Raw genomic sequence first — 25,531 nt, 5'->3', positions numbered from 1 at the left:
TTCGGAAGCAAGTTTTTGGTAGGAAGGTTCTTCAGGCAGCTGTTTCAGTTTGATTCTTCTGCTTATTGATTTAAGTTTGTCTTTTTTATTTTTGAGAATAAAACTTATATTTGTGTTGTGGATTAATTTTTTTCAGGCAAATGGCTGTTTTTATTTTGCTCTCTCCCTCTCTAGTGACTCTTTTGTGGAGTTCCACATCTTGGGTATTGCTATCCCCCACGTCACTAGCTCATGGACTCTTGCCAATTACATGAAACAAAACATCATTTATGTAAGAACTTACCTGATAAATTAATTTCTTTCATATTGGCAAGAGTCCATGAGGCACACCCTTTTTTATGGTGGCTATGATTTTTTTTGTATCAAGCACAATTATTTCCAAATTCCTTTGTTGATGCTTTTTACTTCTTTCTTTATCACCCCTCTTCTTGGCTATTCGTTAAACTGAATTGTGGGTGTGGTGAGGGGTGTATTTATAGGCATTTTGAGGTTTGGGAAACTTTGCCCCTCCTGGTAGGGTTGTATATCCCATACGTCACTAGCTCATGGACTCTTGCCAATATGAAAGAAATTAATTTATCAGGTAGTTCTTACATAAATGATGTTTTTGTTTAGATGCTTAAGATTTAGTAATTCTCCTTCTTCACATTTCTCCTAATATCAAGATAAAAACAACTTCTACATCTGTTATGCTTCTCCTGATCACATCACCTTCCTTTATCCACTAGTTTATATCTGAAAACATTACACCTGTGTCTAAGAGGGAACAAGAGAGTTTTGTCAAGCAGCCTGACAGCTGATGATGCCATTGGTTAAAACCCTTCTAAAGGCAATAAAAGTTTTTGTATCTTAAATAGTTGTGTGTTCATACAAGATCATTGGCTTCAGTACCCTAAACCTCTTTTTACTATACATTATATGGCAATAATTAAGGTGATTTTTTATTTACCTCATGTTTTTTTAGCATGAATGTTACATATGCCATCCTACTCATTTTGTGCCCACAGCAGGTGGTGTGCAGGACTTAAAGGGACTTGAAACCCATTTTTTTTTTTCATGATTTAGAAAGAGCATGCAATTTTAAACAACTTTCTAGTTTACTCCTATTATCTAATGTGCTTCATTCTCTTGATATCCTTTGCTGAAAAGCATATCTAGATAGACTCAGTAGCTGCTGATTGGTGATTACATATGAATGCCTCGTGTGATTGGCTCACCCATGTGCATTGCTATTTCTTCAACACAATATAGCTAAAGAATGAAGCAAGTTAGAACTGTTAGATAATAGAAGTAAATTGGAATGTTATTTAAAATTCTCTAAATCATGAAAAAAAAGTGTTTGATGTCCCTTTAAGTTGTAATTCTCCTTAAATCAGCACTGAAACAAGGATTTTCCCTGGCTTGAGAGAATAAACTGTGACAAATACATTTTACACTAGAGCACTCAGACCTATAGGCAGCCTGCACCATCACAATACTAATTTATTTTGTGACTATTTAATGGGGAGAAATCTAGTTTAGTTAATTACAATCTTTTAGTAGCAATTGGAACACACTACCTGAATACGTTTATAGTCTAAGTATGTTTACAGAGTAATGAAGTACCTGCTCTTGGAGTTCGCTCCTGCTTGCTGGGGTTCAGTGGGCGAGACATTGAGCATGTGATCCTTAGGTCAGGGAATATGAATACACCTAATGGCCCCTGGAAGTCTGAGATGGGGATGTGCAGAGCGAGGAGATCCTGAAAGTACGACCTGTGGAGAATCTGGCTGCAATACCACAAGATACCCTTCCAGATCTGGTACTGAGAGACATCCTTGATCACTGAGACATCTGGTGAGATAAAGTGATAGTGCTGGTGATAAAGAGATGAGGAGAGACGGCTGCTGGTGACACATGATGAGAAGAGACAGTCACAGGGCTGGTGGACACATAAGTGACAGTACTGGTGACATGAGGAGAGAGGGACAGAGCTGGTGACACGAGACAGTGACACATGATGAGGAGAGATAGTGACTGTGCTGGTGACACACTGTGGAGTGATAGTGACTTCTGGTGACAACATGATGGAGTAGTGATAGTGACTGTGCTGGTGATACATGATGAGGAGTGATAGTGACTGTGCTGGTGATACATGATGAGGAGAGATAGTGACTGTGCTGGTGACACGTGGAGTGATAGTGACTTCTGGTGACACATGATGAGTAGTGATAGTGACTGTGCTGGTGATACATGATGAGGAGTGATAGTGACTGTGCTGGTGATACATGATGAGGAGTGATAGTGACTGTGCTGGTGATACATGATGAGGAGTGATAGTGACTGTGCTGGTGACACATGAGACAGTGACAGTGCTGGTGACATGATGAGGAGAGACAGTGACACATGATGAGGAGAGATAGTGACTGTGCTGGTGACACATGATGAGGATTGATTGTGACTTCTGGTGACATCAGGAGGAGTGATAGTGACTGTGCTGGTGATACTTGATGAGGAGTGATAGTGACTGTGCTGGTGACACATGAGACAGTGACAGTGCTGGTGACACATGAGACAGTGACAGTGCTGGTGACATGATGAGGAGAGATAGTGACTGTGCTGGTGACACATGATGAGGAGAGACAGTGACTGTGCTGGTGACACATGATGAGGAGAGAGTGACTGTGCTGGTGACACATGATGAGGAAAGATAGTGACTGTGCTGGTGACACATGATGAAGAGAGACAGTAACAGCACTGGTGACACATGATGAGGAGAGATAGTGACTGTGCTGGTGACACATGATGAGGAGAGATAGTGACCTGTGCTGGTGACACATGATGAGGAGGGAGAATGATTGTGCTGGTGACACATGTTGAGGAGAGATAGTGATTGTGCTGGTGACATGATGAGGAGAGACAGCGCTGGTGACACATGATGAGGAGAGATAGTGACTGTGCTGGTGACACATGATGAGGAGAGATAGTGACTGTGCTAGTGACACATGATGAGGAGAGGCAGTGGCTGTGATGGTGACACATGATGAGGAGAGAGAGTGATTGTGCTGGTGACACATGATGAGGAGAGAGAGTGATTGTGCTGGTGACACTTGATGAGGAGAGGCAGTGGCTGTGATGGTGACACATGATGAGGAGAGACAGTGACTGTGCTGGTGACACATGATAAGGAGAGACAGTGACTGTGCTGGTGACACATGATGAGGAGAGATAGTGACTGTGCTAGTGACACATGATGAGGAGAGACAGTGACTGTGCTGGTGACACATGATGATGAGAGATAGTGACTGTGCTGGTGACACATGATGAGGAGAGACAGTGACTGTGCTGGTGACACATGATAAGGAGAGACAGTGACTGTGCTAGTGACACATGATGAGGAAAGATAGTGACTGTGCTGGTGACACATGTAGTGACTGTGCTGGTGACACATGATGAGGAGAGATAGTGACTGTGTGTGACACATGATGAGGAGAGATAGTGACTGTGCTAGGTCGACACATGATGAGGAGAGATGTGACTGTGCTAGTGACACATGATGAGGAGAGATAGAGACTGTGCTTGTGACACATGATGAGGAGAGATAGTGACTGTGCTGGTGACACATGATGAGGAGAGATAGTGACTGTGCTGGTGACACATGATGAGGAGAGACAGTGACTGTGCTGGTGACACATGATGAGGAGAGGCAGTGACTGTGCTGGTGACCATGATGAGGAGAGGCAGTGACTGTGTGGTGACACATGATGAGGAGAGGCAGTGGACTGTGCTGGTGACAATGATGAGGAGAGGCAGTGACTGTGCTGGTGACACATGATGATGAGAGATAGTGACTGTGCTGGTGACACATGATGAGGAGAGGCAGTGACTGTGCTGTGACACATGATAAGGAGAGACAGTGACTGTGCTAGTGACATGATGAGGAGAGAGTGATTGTGCTGGTGACATGATGAGGAGAGGACAGCGCTGGTGACAAATGATGAGGAGAGGCAGTGACCTGTGCTGGTGACACATGATGAGGAGAGGCAGTGACTGTGCTGGTGACACATGATGAGGAGAGGCCGGAGTGACTGTGCTGGTGACACATGATGAGGAGAGGCAGTGACTGTGCTGGTGACACATGATGAGGAGAGATAGTGATTGTGCTGGTGACACATGATGAGGAGTGAGTGATTGTGCTGGTGACACATGATGAGGAGAGAGTGATTGTGCTGGTGACACATGAGGAGGAGAGAGTGATTGTGCTGGTGACATGATGAGGAGAGAGTGATTGTGCTGGTGACATGATGAGGAGAGAGTGATTGTGCTGGTGACACATGATGAGGAGAGAGTGATTGTGCTGGTGACATGATGAGGAGAGAAGTGATTGTGCTGGTGACACATGATGAGGAAGAGAGTGATTGTGCTGGTGACACATGTGAGGAGGAGAGTGACTGTGCTGGTGACACATGATGAGGAGAGAGTGATTGTGCTGGTGACACATGATGAGGAGAGAGTGTTTGTGCTGGTGACACATGATGAGGAGAGAGTGATTGTGCTGGTGACACATGATGAGGAGAGAGTGGTTGTGCTGGTGATACATGATGAGGAGAGGCAGTGACTGTGCTGGTGACACATGATGAGGAGAGATAGTGACTGTGCTGGTGACACATGATGAGGAGAGACAGCGCTGGTGACACATGATGAGGAGAGATAGTGACTGTGCTGGTGACACATGATGAGGAGAGATAGTGACTGTGCTGGTGACACATGATGAGGAGAGATAGTGACTGTGCTAGTGACACATGATGAGGAGAGATACGTGACTGTGCTAGTGACACATGATGAGGAGATGACAGTGAACTGTGCTAGTGGACACATGATAAGGAGAGACAGTGACTGTGATGGTGACACATGATGAGGAGAGATAGTGACTGTGTGGTGACACATGATGAGGAGAGATAGTGACTGTGCTGGTGACACATGATGAGGAGAGATAGTGACTGTGCTGGTGACACATGATGAGGAGAGATAGTGACTGTGCTGGTGACACATGATGAGGAGAGATAGTGACTGTGCTAGTGACCAATGATGAGGAGAGACAGTGACTGTGCTAGTCGACACATGATTAGGAGAGAACAGTGACTGTGCTGGTGACACATGATGAGGAGAGATAGTGACTGTGCTAGTGACACATGATGAGGAGAGATAGTGACTGTGCTAGTGACACATGATGAGGAGAGATAGTGACTGTGCTAGTGACACATGATGAGGAGAGACAGTGACTGTGCTAGTGGACACATGATGAGGAGAGATAGTGACTGTGCTAGTGACACATGATGAGGAGAGGACAGTGACTGTGCTGGTGACACATGATGAGGAGAGATAGTGACTGTGCTGGTGAACATGATGATGAGAGATAGTGACTGTGCTGGTGACACATGATGAGGAGAGACAGTGACTGTGCTGGTGACACATGATAAGGAGAGACAGTTGACTGTGCTGGTGACACATGATGAGGAGAGATAGTGACTGTGCTAGTGACACATGATGAGGAGAGACAGTGACTGTGCTGGTGAACATGATGATGAGAGATAGTGACTGTGCTGGTGACCACATGATGAGGAGAGACAGTGGACTGTGCTGGTGACACATGATAAGGAGAGACAGTGACTGTGCTAGTGACACATGATGAGGAGAGGCAGTGACTGTGCTGGTGACACTTGATGAGGAGAGGCAGTGGCTGTGATGGTGACACATGATGAGGAGAGAGAGTGATTGTGCTGGTGACACATGATGAGGAGAGACAGTGACTGTGCTAGTGACACATGATGAGGAGAGACAGTGACTGTGCTGGTGACACATGATGAGGAGAGACAGTGACTGTGCTGGTGACCACATGAGGAGGAGACAGTGACTGTGCTGGTGATACATGATGAGGAGAGACAGTGACAGCACTGGTGACACATGACGAGGAGAGATACGACCAGGAAAACGGCATAACAGAGAAATAAAGCAACAGGTAATATGACAGTGACAAGGAGGTCCGTGCACTCACCTAACTGTTGTCTGTAGCTCAGGGGCCGCACTCCTGGGGTTGGGAACTGTAGAGAGTTGAGATATTCAACGTGCTGCAGAGCTCGGCTGAAGGACGAGGAATCATCACCTTCCCAGAGGACAGCTGGGACTGAGCAGGATTCACATGAACCTGGAGAGGGTAAACACATGTAAGTGATGACACGATAAAGCAGTGGCACTATATGCTTTGACTATTCCCACTCTACGATTATACCCAACCAGCGACTAAACCCACCCTATGATTCTTACCCGACCTGCAATTTATACCAATCCTGCGACTAAACCCAACCTGTTGATTATACCCATAACTTAATTGAAAGGACAGTCAAGTCCAAAATAAACATTCATGATTAAAATAGGGCATGTAATTTTAAACAATTTTCCAATTTACTTTTATCACCAATTTTTCTTTGTTCTCTCTGGTATTCTTAGTTGAAAGCTTAACCTAGGAGGCTCATATGCTAATTTCTTAGACCCTTGAAGGCTGCCTCTTAGGTGCATGCATTTTGACAGTTTTTCAATCACTAGAGGGTGTTAGTTCATGTGTGTCATATAGATAAATTTGAGCTCACGTCCTGTGAAGTTACCTAGGAGTAAGCACCTGAATGGCTAAAATGCAAGTCTGTCAAAATAACTGAGATAAGGGGGCAGTCTGCAGAGGCTTAGTACAAGGTAATCACAGAGGTAAAAAGTATTATAACTGTGTTTGTTATGCAAAAACTAGGGAATGGGTAATAAAGGGATTATTTATCTTTCTTTCATGTAATTAGCAAGAGTCCATGAGCTAGTGACGTATGGGATATACATTCCTACAAGGAGGGGCAAAGTTTTCCCAAACCTTAAAATGCCTATAAATACACCCCTCACCACACCCACAAATCAGTTTTACAAACTTTGCCTCCCATGGAGGTGGTGAAGTAAGTTTGTGCTAGATTCTTCGTTGATATGCGCTTCGCAGCAGGTTGGAGCCCGGTTTTCCTCTCAGTGTGCAGTGAATGTCAGAGGGATGTGAAGAGAGTATTGCCCTATTTGAATAACTGATCTCCTTCTACGGGGTCTATTTCATAGGTTCTCTGTTATCGGTTGTAGAGATTCAATCTCTTACCTCCCTTTTCAGATTGACGATATACTCTTTTATATACCATTACCTCTACTGATTCTCGTCTTCAGTACTGGTGTTGGCTTTCTATACATGTAGATGAGTGTCTGGGGTAAGTAAGTCCTATTTTTGTGACCACTCTAAGCTATGGTTGGGCACTTTTATATAAAGTTCTAAATATTTGTGTTTAAACATTTATTTGCCTTGATTCAGGTTGTTCAACATTCCTTATTTCAGACAGGTCAGTTCTCATTTTTTGGGCTAATGCATTTGAATAATCAATTTTTTCTTACCTTAAAAATTTGACTTTTTCTCCTGTGGGCTGTTAGGCTCGCGGGGGCTGAAAATGCTTCATTTTATTGCGTCATTCTTGGCGCAGACTTTTTTGGCGCAAAAATTGTCTTGTTATTTCCGGCGTCATACTTGTCGCCGGAAGTTGTGTAATTTTTTGACGTTTTTTGCGCCAAAAATGTCGGCTGTTACCGGATGTGGCGTCATTTTTTGGCGCTTTTTAAAGGCATTTAGGCGCCAAATAATGTGGGCGTCTTTTTTGGAGCTAAAAAATATGGGCGTCATTATTGTCTCCACATTATTTAAGTCTCATTGTTTATTTGCTTCTGGTGCTAGAAGCTTGTTCACTGGCATTTTTTCCCATTCCTGGAAAACTGTCTTTCAGGAATTTGATCAATTTTGCTTTATATGTTGTTTTTCTATCTACATATTGCAAGATGTCTCAGATTGACCCTGAATCAGAAGATAACTTCTGGAAATTGCTGCTGATGCTGGATCTACCAAAGTTAAGTGTATTTGTTGTAAACTTGTGGTAATCTGTTCCTTCCGGCTGTTGTTTGTAATGAATGTCATGACAAAACTTGTTAATGCAGATAATATTTCCTTTAGTATGTTCCCATTACCTGTTGCTGTTCCATCAAATCTAATATTCAGGGTGTGTTCCTGTTAACATAAGACGATTTTGTTCTAAATCTATTTAGAAGGCTATGTCCTGTTATTCCTCCCTTCTAGTAAACGTAAAAAGGTCTTTTAAAACTTCTCATTTTTCAGATGAATTTTTAAATGAACATCATCATTCTGATCTGATAATGGGTCCTCTGGTTCAGTGGATTCTGTCTCAGCGGTTGATGCTGATAAATCTTCATATTTATTTATAAATGGAATTTATTCGTTCTTTGCTTAAAGAAGTTTTGATTGCATTAGAAATAGAGGAGTCTGGTCCTCCTGATACTAAATCTAACGTTTAAATACGGTTTTTAAATCTCCTGTAGTTATTCCAGAGGTTTTTCCCGTCCCCTGATGCTATTTCTGAAGTAATTTCCAGGGAATGGAATAATTTGGGTAATTCATTTACTCCTTCAAAACGGTTTAAGCAATTATATCCTGTGCCATCTGACAGATTAGAGTTTTGGGACAAAATCCCTAAGGTTGATGGGGCTATCTCTACTCTTGCTAATGTTACTACTATTCCTACGGCAGATAGTACTTCCTTTAAGGATCCTTTACATAGGAAATTGAATCCTTTCTAAGAAAAGCTTACTTATGTTCAGGTAATCTTCTTAGACCTGCTATTTCTTTAGCGGATGTTGCTGCAACTTCAACTTTCTGGTTGGAAGCTTTAGCACAACAAGTAACAGATCATAATTCCCATAGCATTGTTAATCTTCTTCAACATGCTAATAATTTTATTTTGTGATGCCATCTTTGATATCATTAGGGTTGATGTCAGGTATATGTCTTTAGCTATTTTAGCTAGAAGAGCTTTATGGCTTAAACTTGGAATGCTGATATGTCTTCTAAGTCAACTTTGCTTTCCCTTTCTTTTCAGGGTAATAAATTATTTGGTTCACAGTTGGATTCTATTATTTCAACTGTTACTGGGGGGAAAGGAACTTTTTTTACCACAGGATAAAAAATCTAAAGGTAAATTTAGGTCTACTATCGTTTTCGTTCCTTTCGTCACAATAAGTAACAAAAGCCTGATCCTTCCCCCTACCAGGAGCGTGGTATCAGTTTGGAAACCATCCCCCAGTCTGAATAAATCCAAGCCTTTTAGAAAGCCAAAGCCAGCTCCCAAGTCAACATGAAGGTGCAGCCCTCATTCCAGCTCAGCTGGTAGGGGGCAGATTAAGATTTTTCAAAGAAATTTGGATCAATTCGATTCACAATCTTTGGATTCAGAACATTGTTTCACAAGGGGTACAGAATAGGCTTCAAGATAAGGCCTCCTGCAAGAGGATTTTTTTCTTTCCCTTGTCCCCAGTAAATCAAGTGAAGGCTCAAGCATTTCTGAAATGTGTTTCAGATCTAGAGTTGGCTGGAGTAATTATGCCAGTTCAGTTCTGGAACAGGGGCTGGGTTTTACTCAAATCTCTTCATTGTACCAAAGAAGGAGAATTCCTTACAGACCAGTTCTGGATTTAAAAATATTGAATCGTTATGTAAGGATACCAACATTCAAAATGGTAACTATAAGGACTATTCTGCCTTTTGTTCAGCAAGGGCATTATATGTCCACAATAGATTTACAGGATGCATATCTGCATATTCCGATTCATCCAGATCACTATCAGTTTCTGAGATTCTCTTTCCTAGACAAGCATTACCAGTTTGTGGCTCTGCCGTTTGGCCTAGCAACAGCTCCAAGGATTTTTACAAAGGTTCTCGGTGCCCTTCTATCTGTAATCAGAGAACAGGGTATTGTGGTATTTCCTTATTTGGACGATATCTTGGTACTTGCTCAGTCTTCACATTTAGCAGAATCTCATACGAATCGACTTGTATTGTTTCTTCGAGAACATGGTTGGAGGAATCAATTTACCAAAGAGTTCATTGATTCCTCAGACAGGGTAACCTTTTTAGGTTTCCAGATAGATTCAGTGTCCATGACTCTGTCTCTGACGGACAAGAGACGTCTGAAATTGGTTTCAGCTTGTCGAAACCTTCAGTCTCAATAATTCCCTTCGGTAGCCTTATGCATGGAAATTCTAGGTCTTATGACTGCTGCATCGGACGCAATCCCCCTTTGCTCGTTTTCACATGCGACCTCTTCAGCTCTGTATGCTGAACCAGTGTGTGCAGGGATTATACAAAGATATCTCAATTAATATCTTTAAAACCGATTGTACGACACTCTCTGACGTGGTGGACAGACCACCATTGTTTAGTTCAGGGGGCTTCTTTTGTTCTTCCGACCTGGACTGTGATTTCAACAGATGCAAGTCTGACAGGTTGGGGAGCTGTTTGGGGGTCTCTGACCAGCACAAGGGGTTTGGGAATCTCAGGAGGCGAGATTACCAATCAACATTTTGGAACTCCGTGCAATTTTCAGAGCTCTTCAGTCATGGCCTCTTCTAAGAGAGAGTCGTTCATTTGTTTTCAGACGGACAATGTCACAACCGTGGCATATGTCAATCATCAAGGAGGGACTCACAGTCCTCTGGCTATGAAAGAAGTATCTCGAATACTGGTATGGGCGGAATCCAGCTCTGTCTAATTTCTGCCGTTCATATCCCAGGTATAGACAAATTGGGAAGCGGATTATCTCAGTCGCCAAACGTTACATCCGGGCGAATGGTCTCTTCACCCAGAGGTATTCTTCAGATTGTTCAAATGTGGGGGACTTCCAGAAATAGATCTGATGGCTTCCTCATCTAAACAAGAAACTTCCCAGGTATCTGTCCAGATCCAGGGATCCTCAGGCGGAAGCAGTGGATGCATTGTCACTTCCTTGGAAGTATCATCCTGCCTATATCTTCCGCCCTCTAGTTCTTCTTCCAAGAGTGATTTCCAGATTCTAAAGGAACGTTCATTTGTTCTGCTGGTGGCTCCAGCATGGCCTCACAGGTTTTGGTATGTGGATCTTGTCCGGATGGCTACTTGCCAACCGTGGACTCTTCCCGTTAAGACCAGACCTTCTATCGCAAGGTCCTTTTTTCCATCAGGATCTCAAATCCTTAAATTTGAAGGTATGGAGATTGAATGCTTGATTCTCAGTCATAGAGGTTTCTCTGACTCTGTGATTAATACTATGTTACAGGCTCGTAAATCTGTATCTAGAGAGATATATTATCGAGTCTGGAAGACTTACATTTCTTGGTGTTCTTCTCATCATTTTTCTTGGCATTCTTTTAGAATTCCGAGAATTTTACAGTTTCATCAGGATGGTTTGGATAAAGGTTTGTCTGCAAGTTCCTTGAAAGGACAAATCTCTGCTCTTTCTGTTCTTTTTCACAGAAAGATTGCTAGTCTTCCTGATATTCATTGTTTTGTACAGGCTTTGGTTCGTATAAAACCTGTTATTAAGTCATTTTCTCCTCCTTGGAGTTTGAATCTGGTTCTGGGGGCTCTTCAAGCGCCTCCGTTTGAACCTATGCATTCGCTGGATATTAAATTACTTTTTTGGAAAGTTTTGTTTCTTTTGGCCATCTCTTCTGCTAGAAGAGTTTCTGAATTATCTGCTCTTTCTTGTGAGTCTCCTTTTCTGATTTTTCATCAGGATAAGGCTGTGTTGTGAACTTCATTTAAATTTTTTCCTAAGGTTGTGAATTCTAACAACATTAGTAGAGAAATTGTGGTTCCTTCATTGCGTCCTAATCCTAAGAATTCTAAGGAAAGATCGTTGCATTCTTTGGATGTAGTTAGAGCTTTGAAATATTATGTTGAAGCTACTAAAGATTTCCGAAAGACTTCTAGTCTATTTGTTATCTTTTCTGGTTCTAGGAAAGGTCAGAAGGCTTCTGCCATTTCCTTGGCATCTTGGTTAAAGTCTTTGATTCATCATGCTTATGTTGAGTCGGGTAGAACTCCGCCTCAAAGGATTACAGCTCATTCGACTAGGTCAGTCTCTACTTCCTGGGCATTAAGAATGAAGCTTCGGTTGATCAGATTTGCAAAGCAGCAACTTGGTCTTCTTTGCATACTTTTACTAAATTCTACCATTTTGATGTGTTTTCTTCTTCTGAAGCAGTTTTTGGTAGAAAAGTACTTCAGGCAGCTGTTTCAGTTTGATTCTTCTGCTTATAATTTCAGTTTTTTTCATTATAAGATTTAAACTTTGTTTTGGGTGTGGATTATTTTTCAGCGGAATTGGCTGTCTTTATTTTATCCCTCCCTCTCTAGTGACTCTTGCGTGGAAGATCCACATCTTGGGTCTTCATTATCCCATACGTCACCAGCTCATGGACTCTTGCTAATTACATGAAAGAAAACATAATTTATGTAAGAACTTACCTGATAAATTAATTTCTTTCATATTAGCAAGAGTCCATGAGGCCCACCCTTTTTTGTGGTGGTTATAATTTTTTTGTATAAAGCACAATTATTCCAATTCCTTATTTTTTATGCTTTCGCACTTTTTTTCTTATCACCCCACTTCTTGGCTATTCGTTAAACTGATTTGTGGGTGTGGTGAGGGGTGTATTTATAGGCATTTTAAGGTTTGGGAAACTTTGCCCCTCCTGGTAGGAATGTATATCCCATACGTCACTAGCTCATGGACTCTTGCTAATATGAAAGAAATGAATTTATCAGGTAAGTTCTTACATAAATTATGTTTTTTAAACAACACAAATTCTGGTGTTCACGGTCTCTTTAAACCCACCCTGCCTGTTATTAGTAAATAAACATTGGGCTTCTGGGTGAATTTCTACAGTAAGATAAACTTCTCTCATGTATAACTTGTCTGCAGCCATTTGTAAAGTGATGACAAACACAAGGTGACTTTTTTATGGGACGGTTAGAGATGAGCAGCGGTCAGATAGCAAGTGACCTGCAGTATCTGTTACTATAATGATATCACCCTCCCCCGGTGTAACGTAATTCTTCCTTTTATTCTTCCTTTTATGTTTCTCTTTCATGATTTACATAGAGAATACAGTTTATTTCTATTATCTAATTTGTTTCATTCCTTAAATATCCTTCATTGAAAAAATAGCAATGCACATGGGTGAGCCAATCACACAAAGCGTCTGTGCAGCCACCAATCAGCAGCTACTGAGCTTATTTAGATATTCTTTTCAACAAAGGATATCAAGTGAAGGAACCAAATTAGATAGTAGAAGTAAATGGGAAAGTTGTTTAAAATTGCTGCTCTTTCTAAATCATGAAAGAAAAACTGTGGGTTTCATGTCCCTTTCATGCCATTTCTCACATTGGGTCTGATTATCACTCATTGGTAGAAATGACACAAAACTACACTGCTGTGTACGTGCGTCACTCCCAGAGAAACACCTCTCAAGCTCATCTCCTGAGGACCTTATAGTACTGATGAAGCTCATCTCCTGAGGACCTTATAGTACTGATGAAGCTCATCTCCTGAGGACCTTATAGTACTGATGAAGCTCATCTCCTAAGGACCGTATAGTACTGATGAAGCTCATCTCCTGAGGAACGTATAGTACTGATGAGACTCTTAGATCTCACTAGACATTCAACTTGAGTGAATTGGGCCTGAGTCCAGATACGCTGCATCTCTTGACCTTATTCAATGATATTGTACTCATTTACAGGATTAATCAACGCAGGAAACATCTGAACAATGGCACCGCCCTATACGTCACTACGTTCCTTGTCTCCAAGGATCCCTCCCAACCTGCCCACTCAGTGCAAGTCCCATCATCTCAAGATTTCTCTCCTCACAGATGCCTGGTACCCTCACTTCAAACACAGCCCCTGACCAGGCTTGCACAGCCCAGTATGATGCCCAGGGCACGTCTGAAGATATGGTTAGGTGGCAATAGATGGGATATATCAGGTGTTGCGGTAATATTAATATTTACCTTCATCCCCTTGCCCAGGCTATCAAAGTCTGTGTACTGGAGACCCTCCTTACACGTGTACAGACACTCAATCACCTCCCGGGAATCCACAGGACCAGACGCAGAGACAGGCCTGACATGTAGCCACGCAGGAAACGCCCGGGAACAGAACCTGGTAATGGTAAACATGAGCATTTAGGGACCAAACGTATAGGGGACACATAACTACACAGGGACAATAGGCAATAAGATTCCTGTCACTATGTGTGACTGACAGGGGTCTGTAGGTGTTAGTGACACATAACTACACAGGGACAATAGGTAATAAGATAGGGGCCTGTAGGTGTTAGTGAGACATAACTACACAGGGAAAATAGGTAATAAGATTCCTGTCACTGTGTGTGGCTGACAGAGGTAGGTAATAAGACAGGGGTCTGTAGGTGTTACTTACCTGTCACATCTATGCTGCCTCTCCCTGGTGTCTTGTCATCTGTTATAACATGACAAGAGGTTGTTACTTTACTCTGTAAGTAATGTCACCCCTGCCCCCCCCCCCCCATGACCCTTCTTATTGAGGTTTCTGCTATTGGGACTGAGGGTTTCTTCTGGTGATTAGAAAACTCGGTTATTTTGTGGTTTTGAAGCAGATTAGAACTTTGTAAACAGCAAACACAAAACAGCAGCCATGTTCCAATCTACCAAAACGCTTCAGCATTTTATCACAGGATTCTCTTCTATATAAGAACCCTAAATTATAGAGAGCTATTTAATCTTTTTGGTTCAGCAGATCTTGGCTCTTTGTATGTCTTATTGTTACGTTTACACTTCACATTAATTAACATGTTAGTGTCCTGGTTTAACAAATAATTATTTTAGCATAGTGAGGGTTGTCAACTGTCCTGTTTTTCCGTCCCTGTCTATTAAATATGTCCCATGTTCAGTTCAGCTTGTATTTAGTTTAATATTGTGTGCAGTGCAGTACTCCCACCACAGAGGTCACTGTGGCTCTGGATTGACTCACAGTTTTCTGTATGTGATATATAATACCAGTGAGGGGTAAGGGGGAGCCATTTGATATATAATACCAGTGAAGGGGTAAAGGGAGCCATGAGATATATAATACCAGTGAGGGGTAAGGGGGACCATGTGATATATAATACCAGGGAGGTGTAAGAGGGAGCCATTTGATATATAATACGAGTGAAGGGTAAAGGGGAGCCATGTGATATATAATACCAGGGAGGGGTAAGGGGGAGCCATGAGATATATAATACCAGTGAGGGGTAAGGGGGAGCCATGTGATATATAATACCAGTGAGGGATAAGGGGGAGCCATGTGATATATAATACCAGTGAGGGGTAAGGGGAGCAATGTGATATATAATACCAGTGAGGGGTAAGGAGAAGCCATGTGATATATAATACCAGGGAGGGGTAAGGGGAGCCATGTGATATATAATACCAGTGAGGGGTAAGGGGGAGCCATGTGATATATAATACCAGGGAGGAGTAAGGGGAGCCATTTGATATATAATACCAGGGAGGTGTAAGAGGGAGCCATTTGATATATAATACCAGGGAGGTGTAAGAGGGAGCCATTTGATATATAATACCAGGGAGGTGTAAGAGGGAGCCATTTGATATATAATACCAGTGAAGGGGAAAAGGGAGCCATGTGATATATAATACCAGGGAGGGGTAAGGGGAGCCATGTGATATATAATACCAGGGAGGGGTAAGGGGGAGCCATGAGATATATAATACCAGTGAGGGGTAAGGGGGAGCCATGTGATATATAATACCAGGGAGGTGTAAGAGGGAGCCATTTGATATATAATACCAGTGAAGGGGAAAAGGGAGCCATGTGATATATAATACCAGGGAGGGGTAAGGGGAGCCATGTGATATATAATACCAGTGAGGTGTAAGAGAGAGCCATGTGATATATAATACCAGTGAAGGGGAAAGGGGAGCCATGGGATATATAATACCAGGGAGGTGTAAGGGGGAGCCATGGGATATATAATACCAGGGAGGTGTAAGGGGGAGCCATGTGATATATAATACCAGTGAGGGGTAAAGGGAGCCATGGGATATATAATACCAGTGAGGTGTAAGGGGAGCCATGTGATATATAATACCAGTGAGGGGTAAGGGGAGCCATGTGATATATAATACCAGGGAGGAGTAAGGGGGAGCCATGTGATATATAATACCAGTGAGGGGTAAGGGGAGCCATGTGATATATAATACCAGGGAGGTGTAAGGGAGAGCCATGTGATATATAATACCAGGGAGGGGTAAGGGAAGCCATGTGATATATAATACCAGTGAGGGGTAAGGGGAGCCATGAGATATATAATACCAGGGAGGGGTAAGGGGAGCCATGTGATATATAATACCAGGGAGGGGTAAGGGGAGCCATGTGATATATAATACCAGGGAGGTGTAAGGGGAGCCATGTGATATATAATACCAGGGAGGTGTAAGGGGGAGCCATGTGATATATAATACCAGGGAGGAGTAAGGGGAGCCATGAGATATATAATACCAGGGAGAAGTAAGGGGAGCCATGAGATATATAATACCAGTGAAGGGGTAAGGGGAGCTATGTGATATATAATACCAGGGAGGTGTAAGGGAGAGCCATGTGACATATAATACCAGGGAGGGGTAAGGGGGAGCCATGTGATATATAATACCAGGGAGAAGTAAGGGGGAGCCATGTGACATATAATACCAGGGAGGGGTAAGGGGGAGCCATGTGATATATAATACCAGGGAGGGGTAAGGGGGAGCCATGTGACATATAATACCAGGGAGGTGTAAGGGAGAGCCATGTGACATATAATACCAGGGAGGGGTAAGGGGAGCCATGTGATATATAATACCAGGGAGGGGTAAGGAGAAGCCATGTGATATATAATACCAGGGAGGTGTAAGGGAGAGCCATGTGACATATAATACCAGGGAGGGGTAAGGGGGAGCCATGTGATATATAATACCAGGGAGGTGTAAGGGAGAGCCATGTGACATATAATACCAGGGAGGGATAAGGGGGAGCCATGTGATATATAATACCAGTGAGGGATAAGGGGGAGCCATGTGACATATAATACCAGGGAGGGGTAAGGGGGAGCCATGTGATATATAATACCTGAGAGGGGTAAGGGGAGCCATGTGATATATAATACCAGGGAGGTGTAAGGGAGAGCCATGTGATATATAATACCAGTGAGGGGTAAGGGGGAGCCATGAGATATATAATACCAGTGAGGGGTAAGGGGAGCCATGAGATATATAATACCAGTGAGGGGTAAGGGGGAGCCATGAGATATATAATACCAGTGAGGGGAAAGGGGAGCCATGATATATATAATACCAGTGAAAGGGGAGCCATGTGATATATAATACCAGGGAGGGGTAAGGGGAGCCATGAGATATATAATACCAGGGAGGGGTAAGGGGAGCCATGAGATATATAATACCAGGGAGGGGTAAGGGGAGCCATGAGATATATAATACCAGGGAGGGGTAAGGGGAGCCATGTGATATATAATACCAGGGAGGAGTAAGGGGAGCCAGGTGATATATAATACCAGGGAGGGGTAAGGGGAGCCATGTGATATATAATACCAGGGAGGGGTAAGGGGAGCCATGTGATATATAATACCAGGGAGGAGTAAGGGGAGCCATGTGATATATAATACCAGGGAGGGGTAAGGGGAGCCATGTGATATATAATACCAGGGAGGGGCAAGGGGAGCCATGAGATATATAATACTAGGGAGGGGCAAGGGGAGCCATGAGATATATAATACTAGGGAGGGGTAAGGGGAGCCATGTGATATATAATACCATCGAGGGGTAAAGGGAGCCATGAGATATATAATACCAGTGAGGGGTAAAGGGAGCCATGAGATATATAATACCAGGGAGGGGTAAGGGGAGCCATGTGATATATAATACCAGGGAGGAGTAAGGGGAGCCATGTGATATATAATACCAGTGAGGTGTAAGAGAGAGCCATGAGATATATAGAACCAGGGAGGAGTAAGGGGAGCCATGTGATATATAATACCAGGGAGGGGTAAAGGGGAGCCATGAGATATATAATACCAGGGAGGGGTAAGGGGAGCCATGAGATATATAATACCAGGGAGGAGTAAAGGGAGCCATGTGATATATAATACCAGGGAGGAGTAAGGGGAGCCATGTGATATATAATACCAGTGAGGGGTAAGAGAGAGTCATGTGATATATAATCCCAGGGAGGGGTAAGGGGAGCGATGAGATATATAATACCAGGGAGGGGTAAGGGGAGCCATGTGATATATAATACCAGGGAGGGGTAAGGGGAGCGATGAGATATATAATACCAGGGAGGGGTAAGGGGGGCCATGTGATATATAATACCAGGGAGGGGTAAGGGGAGCGATGAGATATATAATACCAGGGAGGAGTAAGGGGAGCCATGTGATATATAATACCAGGGAGGTGTAAGGGGAGCCATGTGATATATAATACCAGGGAGGAGTAAGGGGAGCCATGAGATATATAATACAGGGAGGAGTAAGGGGAGCCATGTGATATATAATACCAGTGAGGTGTAAGAGAGAGCCATGTGATATATAATACCAGGGAGGTGTAAGGGGAGCCATGTGATATATAATACCAGGGAGGAGTAAGGGGAGCCATGAGATATATAATACCAGGGAGGAGTAAGGGGAGCCATGAGATATATAATACCAGGGAGGAGTAAGGGGAGCCATGTGATATATAATACCAGGGAGGAGTAAGGGGAGCCATGTGATATATAATACCAGTGAGGTGTAAGGGGAGCCATGAGATATATAATACCAGGGAGGAGTAAGGGGAGCCATGTGATATATAATACCAGGGAGGAGTAAGGGGAGCCATGTGATATATAATACCAGTGAGGTGTAAGAGAGAGCCATGAGATATATAATACCAGGGAGGAGTAAGGGGAGCCATGTGATATATAATACCAGGGAGGGATAAGGGGGAGCCATGTGATATATAATACCAGGGAGGTGTAAGGGGAGCCATGTGATATATAATACCAGGGAGGGGTAAGGGGAGCCATGTGATATATAATACCAGGGAGGAGTAAGGGGAGCCATGTGATATATAATACCAGGGAGGTGTAAGGGGAGCCATGTGATATATAATACCAGGGAGGAGTAAGGGGAGCCATGAGATATATAATACCAGGGAGGAGTAAGGGGAGCCATGAGATATATAATACCAGGGAGGAGTAAGGGGAGCCATGTGATATATAATACCAGGGAGGAGTAAGGGGAGCCATGAGATATATAATACCAGGGAGGAGTAAGGGGAGCCATGAGATATATAATACCAGGGAGGAGTAAGGGGAGCCATGTGATATATAATACCAGGGAGGAGTAAGGGGAGCCATGAGATATATAATACCAGGGAGGAGTAAGGGGAGCCATGAGATATATAATACCAGGGAGGAGTAAGGGGAGCCATGTGATATATAATACCAGGGAGTAGTAAGGGGAGCCATGAGATATATAATACCAGGGAGGAGTAAGGGGAGCCATGAGATATATAATACCAGTGAAGGGTAAAGGGAGCCATGTGATATATAATACCAGGGAGGAGTTAGGGGAGCCATGTGATATATAATACCAGTGAGGTGTAGAGAGAGCCATGTGATATATAATACCAATAATACCAGGGAGGGGTAAGGGGAGCCATGTGATATATAATACCAGGGAGGGGTAAGGGGAGCCATGAGATATATAATAACAGGGAGGGGTAAGGGGAGCGATGAGATATATAATTCCAGGGAGGGGTAAGGGGAGCCATGTGATATATAATACCAGGGAGGGGTAAGGGGAGCGATGAGATATATAATACCAGGGAGGAGTAAGGGGAGCCATGTGATATATAATACCAGGGAGGTGTAAGGGGAGCCATGTGATATATAATACCAGGGAGGAGTAAGGGGAGCCATGAGATATATAATACCAGGGAGGAGTAAGGGGAGCCATGTGATATATAATACCAGTGAGGTGTAAGAGAGAGCCATGTGATATATAATACCAGGGAGGTGTAAGGGGAGCCATGTGATATATAATACCAGGGAGGAGTAAGGGGAGCCATGAGATATATAATACCAGGGAGGGATAAGGGGGAGCCATGTGATATATAATACCAGTGAGGGATAAGGGGGAGCCATGTGACATATAATACCAGGGAGGAGTAAGGGGAGCCATGAGATATATAATACCAGGGAGGAGTAAGGGGAGCCATGTGATATATAATACCAGTGAGGTGTAAGAGAGAGCCATGTGATATATAATACCAGGGAGGTGTAAGGGGAGCCATGTGATATATAATACCAGGGAGGAGTAAGGGGAGCCATGAGATATATAATACCAGGGAGGAGTAAGGGGAGCCATGAGATATATAATACCAGGGAGGAGTAAGGGGAGCCATGTGATATATAATACCAGGGAGGAGTAAGGGGAGCCATGTGATATATAATACCAGTGAGGTGTAAGGGGAGCCATGAGATATATAATACCAGGGAGGAGTAAGGGGAGCCATGTGATATATAATACCAGGGAGGAGTAAGGGGAGCCATGTGATATATAATACCAGTGAGGTGTAAGAGAGAGCCATGAGATATATAATACCAGGGAGGAGTGAGGGGAGCCATGTGATATATAATACCAGGGAGGGATAAGGGGGAGCCATGTGATATATAATACCAGGGAGGTGTAAGGGGAGCCATGTGATATATAATACCAGGGAGGGGTAAGGGGAGCCATGTGATATATAATACCAGGGAGGAGTAAGGGGAGCCATGTGATATATAATACCAGGGAGGTGTAAGGGGAGCCATGTGATATATAATACCAGGGAGGAGTAAGGGGAGCCATGAGATATATAATACCAGGGAGGAGTAAGGGGAGCCATGAGATATATAATACCAGGGAGGAGTAAGGGGAGCCATGTGATATATAATACCAGGGAGGAGTAAGGGGAGCCATGAGATATATAATACCAGGGAGGAGTAAGGGGAGCCATGAGATATATAATACCAGGGAGGAGTAAGGGGAGCCATGTGATATATAATACCAGGGAGGAGTAAGGGGAGCCATGAGATATATAATACCAGGGAGGAGTAAGGGGAGCCATGAGATATATAATACCAGGGAGGAGTAAGGGAGCCATGTGATATATAATACCAGGGAGTAGTAAGGGGAGCCATGAGATATATAATACCAGGGAGGAGTAAGGGGAGCCATGAGATATATAATACCAGTGAAGGGTAAAGGGAGCCATGTGATATATAATACCAGGGAGGAGTAAGGGGAGCCATGTGATATATAATACCAGTGAGGTGTAGAGAGAGCCATGTGATATATAATACCAATAATACCAGGGAGGGGTAAGGGGAGCCATGTGATATATAATACCAGGGAGGGGTAAGGGGAGCCATGAGATATATAATAACAGGGAGGGGTAAGGGGAGCCATGAGATATATAATACCAGGGAGGGGTATGGGGAGCCATGAGATATATAATACCAGGGAGGAGTAAGGGGAGCCATGTGATATATAATACCTGGGAGGAGTAAGGGGAGCCATGAGATATATAATACCTGGGAGGAGTAAGGGGAGCCATGTGATATATAATACCAGTGAGGGGTAAAGGGAGCCATGTGATATATAATACCAGGGAGGAGTAAGGGGAGCCATGTGATATATAATACCAGGGAGGTGTAAGGGGAGCCATGAGATATATAATACCAGGGAGGGGTAAGGGGAGCCATGTGATATATAATACCAGGGAGAGGTAAGGGGAGCCATGAGATATATAATACCAGGGAGGGGTAAGGGGAGCCATGTGATATATAATACCAGGGAGGGGTAAGGGGAGCCATGAGATATATAATACCAGGGAGGGGTAAGGGGAGCCATGAGATATATAATACCAGGGAGGGGTAAGGGGAGCCATGAGATATATAATACCAGGGAGGAGTAAGGGGAGCCATGTTATATATAATACCAGGGAGGGGTAAGGAGGAGCCATGTGATATATAATACCAGGGAGGAGTAAGGGGAGCCATGAGATATATAATACCAGGGAGTAGTAAGGGGAGCCATGAGATATATAATACTAGGGAGGGGTAAGGGGAGCCATGTGATATATAATACCAGGGAGGGGTAAGGGGAGCCATGAGATATATAATACCAGGGAGGGGTAAGGGGAGCCATGTGATATATAATACCAGGGAGGAGTAAGGGGAGCCATGTGATATATAATACCAGGGAGGAGTAAGGGGAGCCATGAGATATATAATACCAGGGAGGATTAAGGGGAGCCATGAGATATATAATACCAGGGAGGATTAAGGGGAGCCATGAGATATATAATACCAGGGAGGAGTAAGGGGAGCCATGAGATATATAATACCAGTGAGGGGTAAAGGGAGCCATGTGATATATAATACCAGGGAGGAGTAAGGGGAGCCATGTGATATATAATTAAACGATAAAAGTGTATATCCTGCGCAGATAACAGAAGGGAAAGGGGATATGAAATACCTCTGGCTCTCCTCAGCGGGTCCCTAGTGTACCCAATATGAAAGTAGAAAATAGATGGGGGTGGAGGTGAGCGCCAAAAAAGGCTGAGGTAGGGAATGGGGACACCTGTTAGACTGATAGAGCGGTGTCCACAATGTAGGTTCTCTTGTTGACGTTGGTGGAATCGATGTACAAATAGTATAATAACTATAAATTAGTTGTAAACTTTAAGAATGTATATCAATGTTTAATCCACACAAAAATGTTAAAATATCTCAGATCTACTTAAAAACATACACAGTCCTAAAAATAGAAATAAAAATAACAATCATATAAAATCATGGATCCATGTTACAATAAAATAAATGCAAAAAGGTTTTTATTGTGCATTCCCATTTTTTGCATTTATTTTATTGTAACATGGATCCATGATTTTATATGATTGTTATTTTTATTTCTATTTTTAGGACTGTGTATGTTTTTAAGTAGATCTGAGATATTTTAACATTTTTGTGTGGATTAAACATTGATATACATTCTTAAAGTTTACAACTAATTTATAGTTATTATACTATTTGTACATCGATTCCACCAACGTCAACAAGAGAACCTACATTGTGGACACCGCTCTATCAGTCTAACAGGTGTCCCCATTCCCTACCTCAGCCTTTTTTGGCGCTCACCTCCACCCCCATCTATTTTCATGTGATATATAATACCAGGGAGGGGTAAGGGGGAGCCATGAGATATATAATACCAGGGAGGAGAAAGGGGAGCCATGAGATATATAATACCAGGGAGGAGTAAGGGGAGCCATGAGATATATAATACCAGGGAGGAGTAAGGGGAGCCATGAGATATATAATACCAGTGAGGGGGTAAAGGGAGCCATGTGATATATAATACCAGTGAGCTGTAAGAGAGAGCCATGTGATATATAATACCAGGGAGGGGTAAGGGGAGCCATGTGATATATAATACCAGGGAGGGGTAAGGGGAGCCATGTGATATATAATACCAGGGAGGGGTAAGGGGAGCCATGAGATATATAATACCAGGGAGGGGTAAGGGGGAGCCATGTGATATATAATACCAGGGAGGGGTAAGGGGAGCCATGAGATATATAATACCAGGGAGGGGTAAGGGGGAGCCATGTTATATATAATACCAGGGAGGGGTAAGGGGAGCCATGTGATATATAATACCAGGGAGGGGTAAAGGGGAGCCATGAGATATATAATACCAGGGAGGGGTAAGGGGAGCCATGTGATATATAATACCAGGGAGGGGTAAGGGGAGCCATGTGATATATAATACCAGGGAGGGGTAAGGGAGCGATGAGATATGTAATACCGCATGGGACACGACCTTCTCCGCCGGACTTCAGCAACCGTGAGTACCAACCTGGGGGCCATGTGATATATAATACCAGTGAGGTGTAAGAGAGAGCCATGTGATATATAATACCAGGGATGGGTAAGGGGAGCCATGTGATATATAATACCAGGGAGGGGTAAGGGGGAGCCATGTGATATATAATACCAGGGAGGGGTAAGGGGAGCCATGTGATATATAATACCAGGGAGGAGTAAGGGGAGCCATGTGATATATAATACCAGGGAGGGGTACGGGGAGCCATGTGATATATAATACCAGGGAGGGGTAAGGGGAGCCATGTGATATATAATACCAGGGAGGAGTAAGGGGAGCCATGTGATATATAATACCAGGGAGGGGTAAGGGGAGCCATGTGATATATAATACCAGGGAGGGGCAAGGGGAGCCATGAGATATATAATACTAGGGAGGGGTAAGGGGAGCCATGTGATATATAGTACCAGGGAGGGGTAAGGGGAGCCATGGGATATATAATACCAGGGAGGGGTAAAGGGGAGCCATGAGATATATAATACCAGGGAGGGGTAAGGGGGAGCCATGTTATATATAATACCAGGGAGGGGTAAGGGGAGCCATGTGATATATAATACCAGTGAGGGGTAAGGGTAAGCCATGAGATATATAATACCAGGGAGGGGTAAGGGGAGCCATGAGATATATAATACCAGGGAGGGGTAAGGGGGAGCCATGCGATATATAATACCAGGGAGGGGTAAGGGGAGCCATGTGATATATAATACCAGGGAGGGGTAAGGGGGAGCCATGTGATATATAATACCAGGGAGGGGTAAGGGGAGCCATGTGATATATAATACCAGGGAGGGGTAAGGGGAGCCATGTGATATATAATACCAGGGAGGTGTAAGGGGAGCCATGTGATATATAATACCAGTGAGGGGTAAGGGGGAGCCATGTGATATATAATACCAGGGAGGGGTAAAGGGAGCCATGTGATATATAATACCAGTGAGGGGTAAGGGGGAACCATGTGACATATAATACCAGGGAGGTGTAAGGGGAGCGATGAGATATGTAATACTGCATGGGACACGACCTTCTCCGCCGGACTTCAGCAACCGTGAGTACCAACCTGGGGGTTAGACTTGGTTTTTTTTTAAGGTTTTTTTTGGGGGGGATTGTTTTAATTAGATCAGGGATGGGCAGTAAAAGAGCAAAATGCCCTTTAAAGGAAAATGCCCAAACAAATGCCCTTTTCAGGGCAATGGGTAGTTTAGGTTTTTTCAGTGTTAGGATTTTTATTTTGGGGGGTGGGGGGGGGGCTTTTTTATTTTCATAGGGATTAGGTTTAAATTTGTAAAATTTGATAATTTGATTTTTTATTTTGTGTAATGTTAGCCTTTTTTATTTTTTGTAAACTGATTTTTTTTTTTTTTTTTTTTTTAGACTTTATTAGTTTAGGTAATTTGGGTTAATTTAAGGGGGTGTTAGGTTAGGGTACTTAGTTATTTAAATAGTTATATGCATTGTGGTTTAAGGGGTTAATAAGTTAATTAGGTTTATTGCAATGAGACGGCTAGATTTAGAGTTTGGCGGCCAAAGGGGTGCGTTAGCTACGCATGCTTTTTTTCCCCCGCACCTTTTAAATACCGTTGGTATTTAGAGTT

The 25,531-nt window shown here is 43.2% G+C and overlaps 1 protein-coding gene across 1 annotated transcript in view; it reads right to left on the bottom strand.

Annotated features, from left to right (window-relative positions):
• LOC128640329 (calsyntenin-3-like) overlaps positions 1-25,531 on the bottom strand; it is a 234,948-nt gene that overhangs the window by 50,815 nt on the left and 158,602 nt on the right. The window contains 6 exon segments of the mRNA XM_053692821.1: positions 1,606-1,720; positions 1,722-1,833; positions 6,031-6,149; positions 6,152-6,184; positions 13,945-14,042; positions 14,045-14,095. Coding sequence (XP_053548796.1) covers positions 1,606-1,720; positions 1,722-1,833; positions 6,031-6,149; positions 6,152-6,184; positions 13,945-14,042; positions 14,045-14,095 — 528 coding nt within the window.

Source organism: Bombina bombina, chromosome 9 (assembly GCF_027579735.1).
Source record: "Bombina bombina isolate aBomBom1 chromosome 9, aBomBom1.pri, whole genome shotgun sequence".
NCBI lineage: Eukaryota > Metazoa > Chordata > Amphibia > Anura > Bombinatoridae > Bombina > Bombina bombina.
The sequence above is the reverse complement of the archived record's forward strand: the minus strand, read 5'-3'. Positions and strand labels throughout refer to the sequence as shown.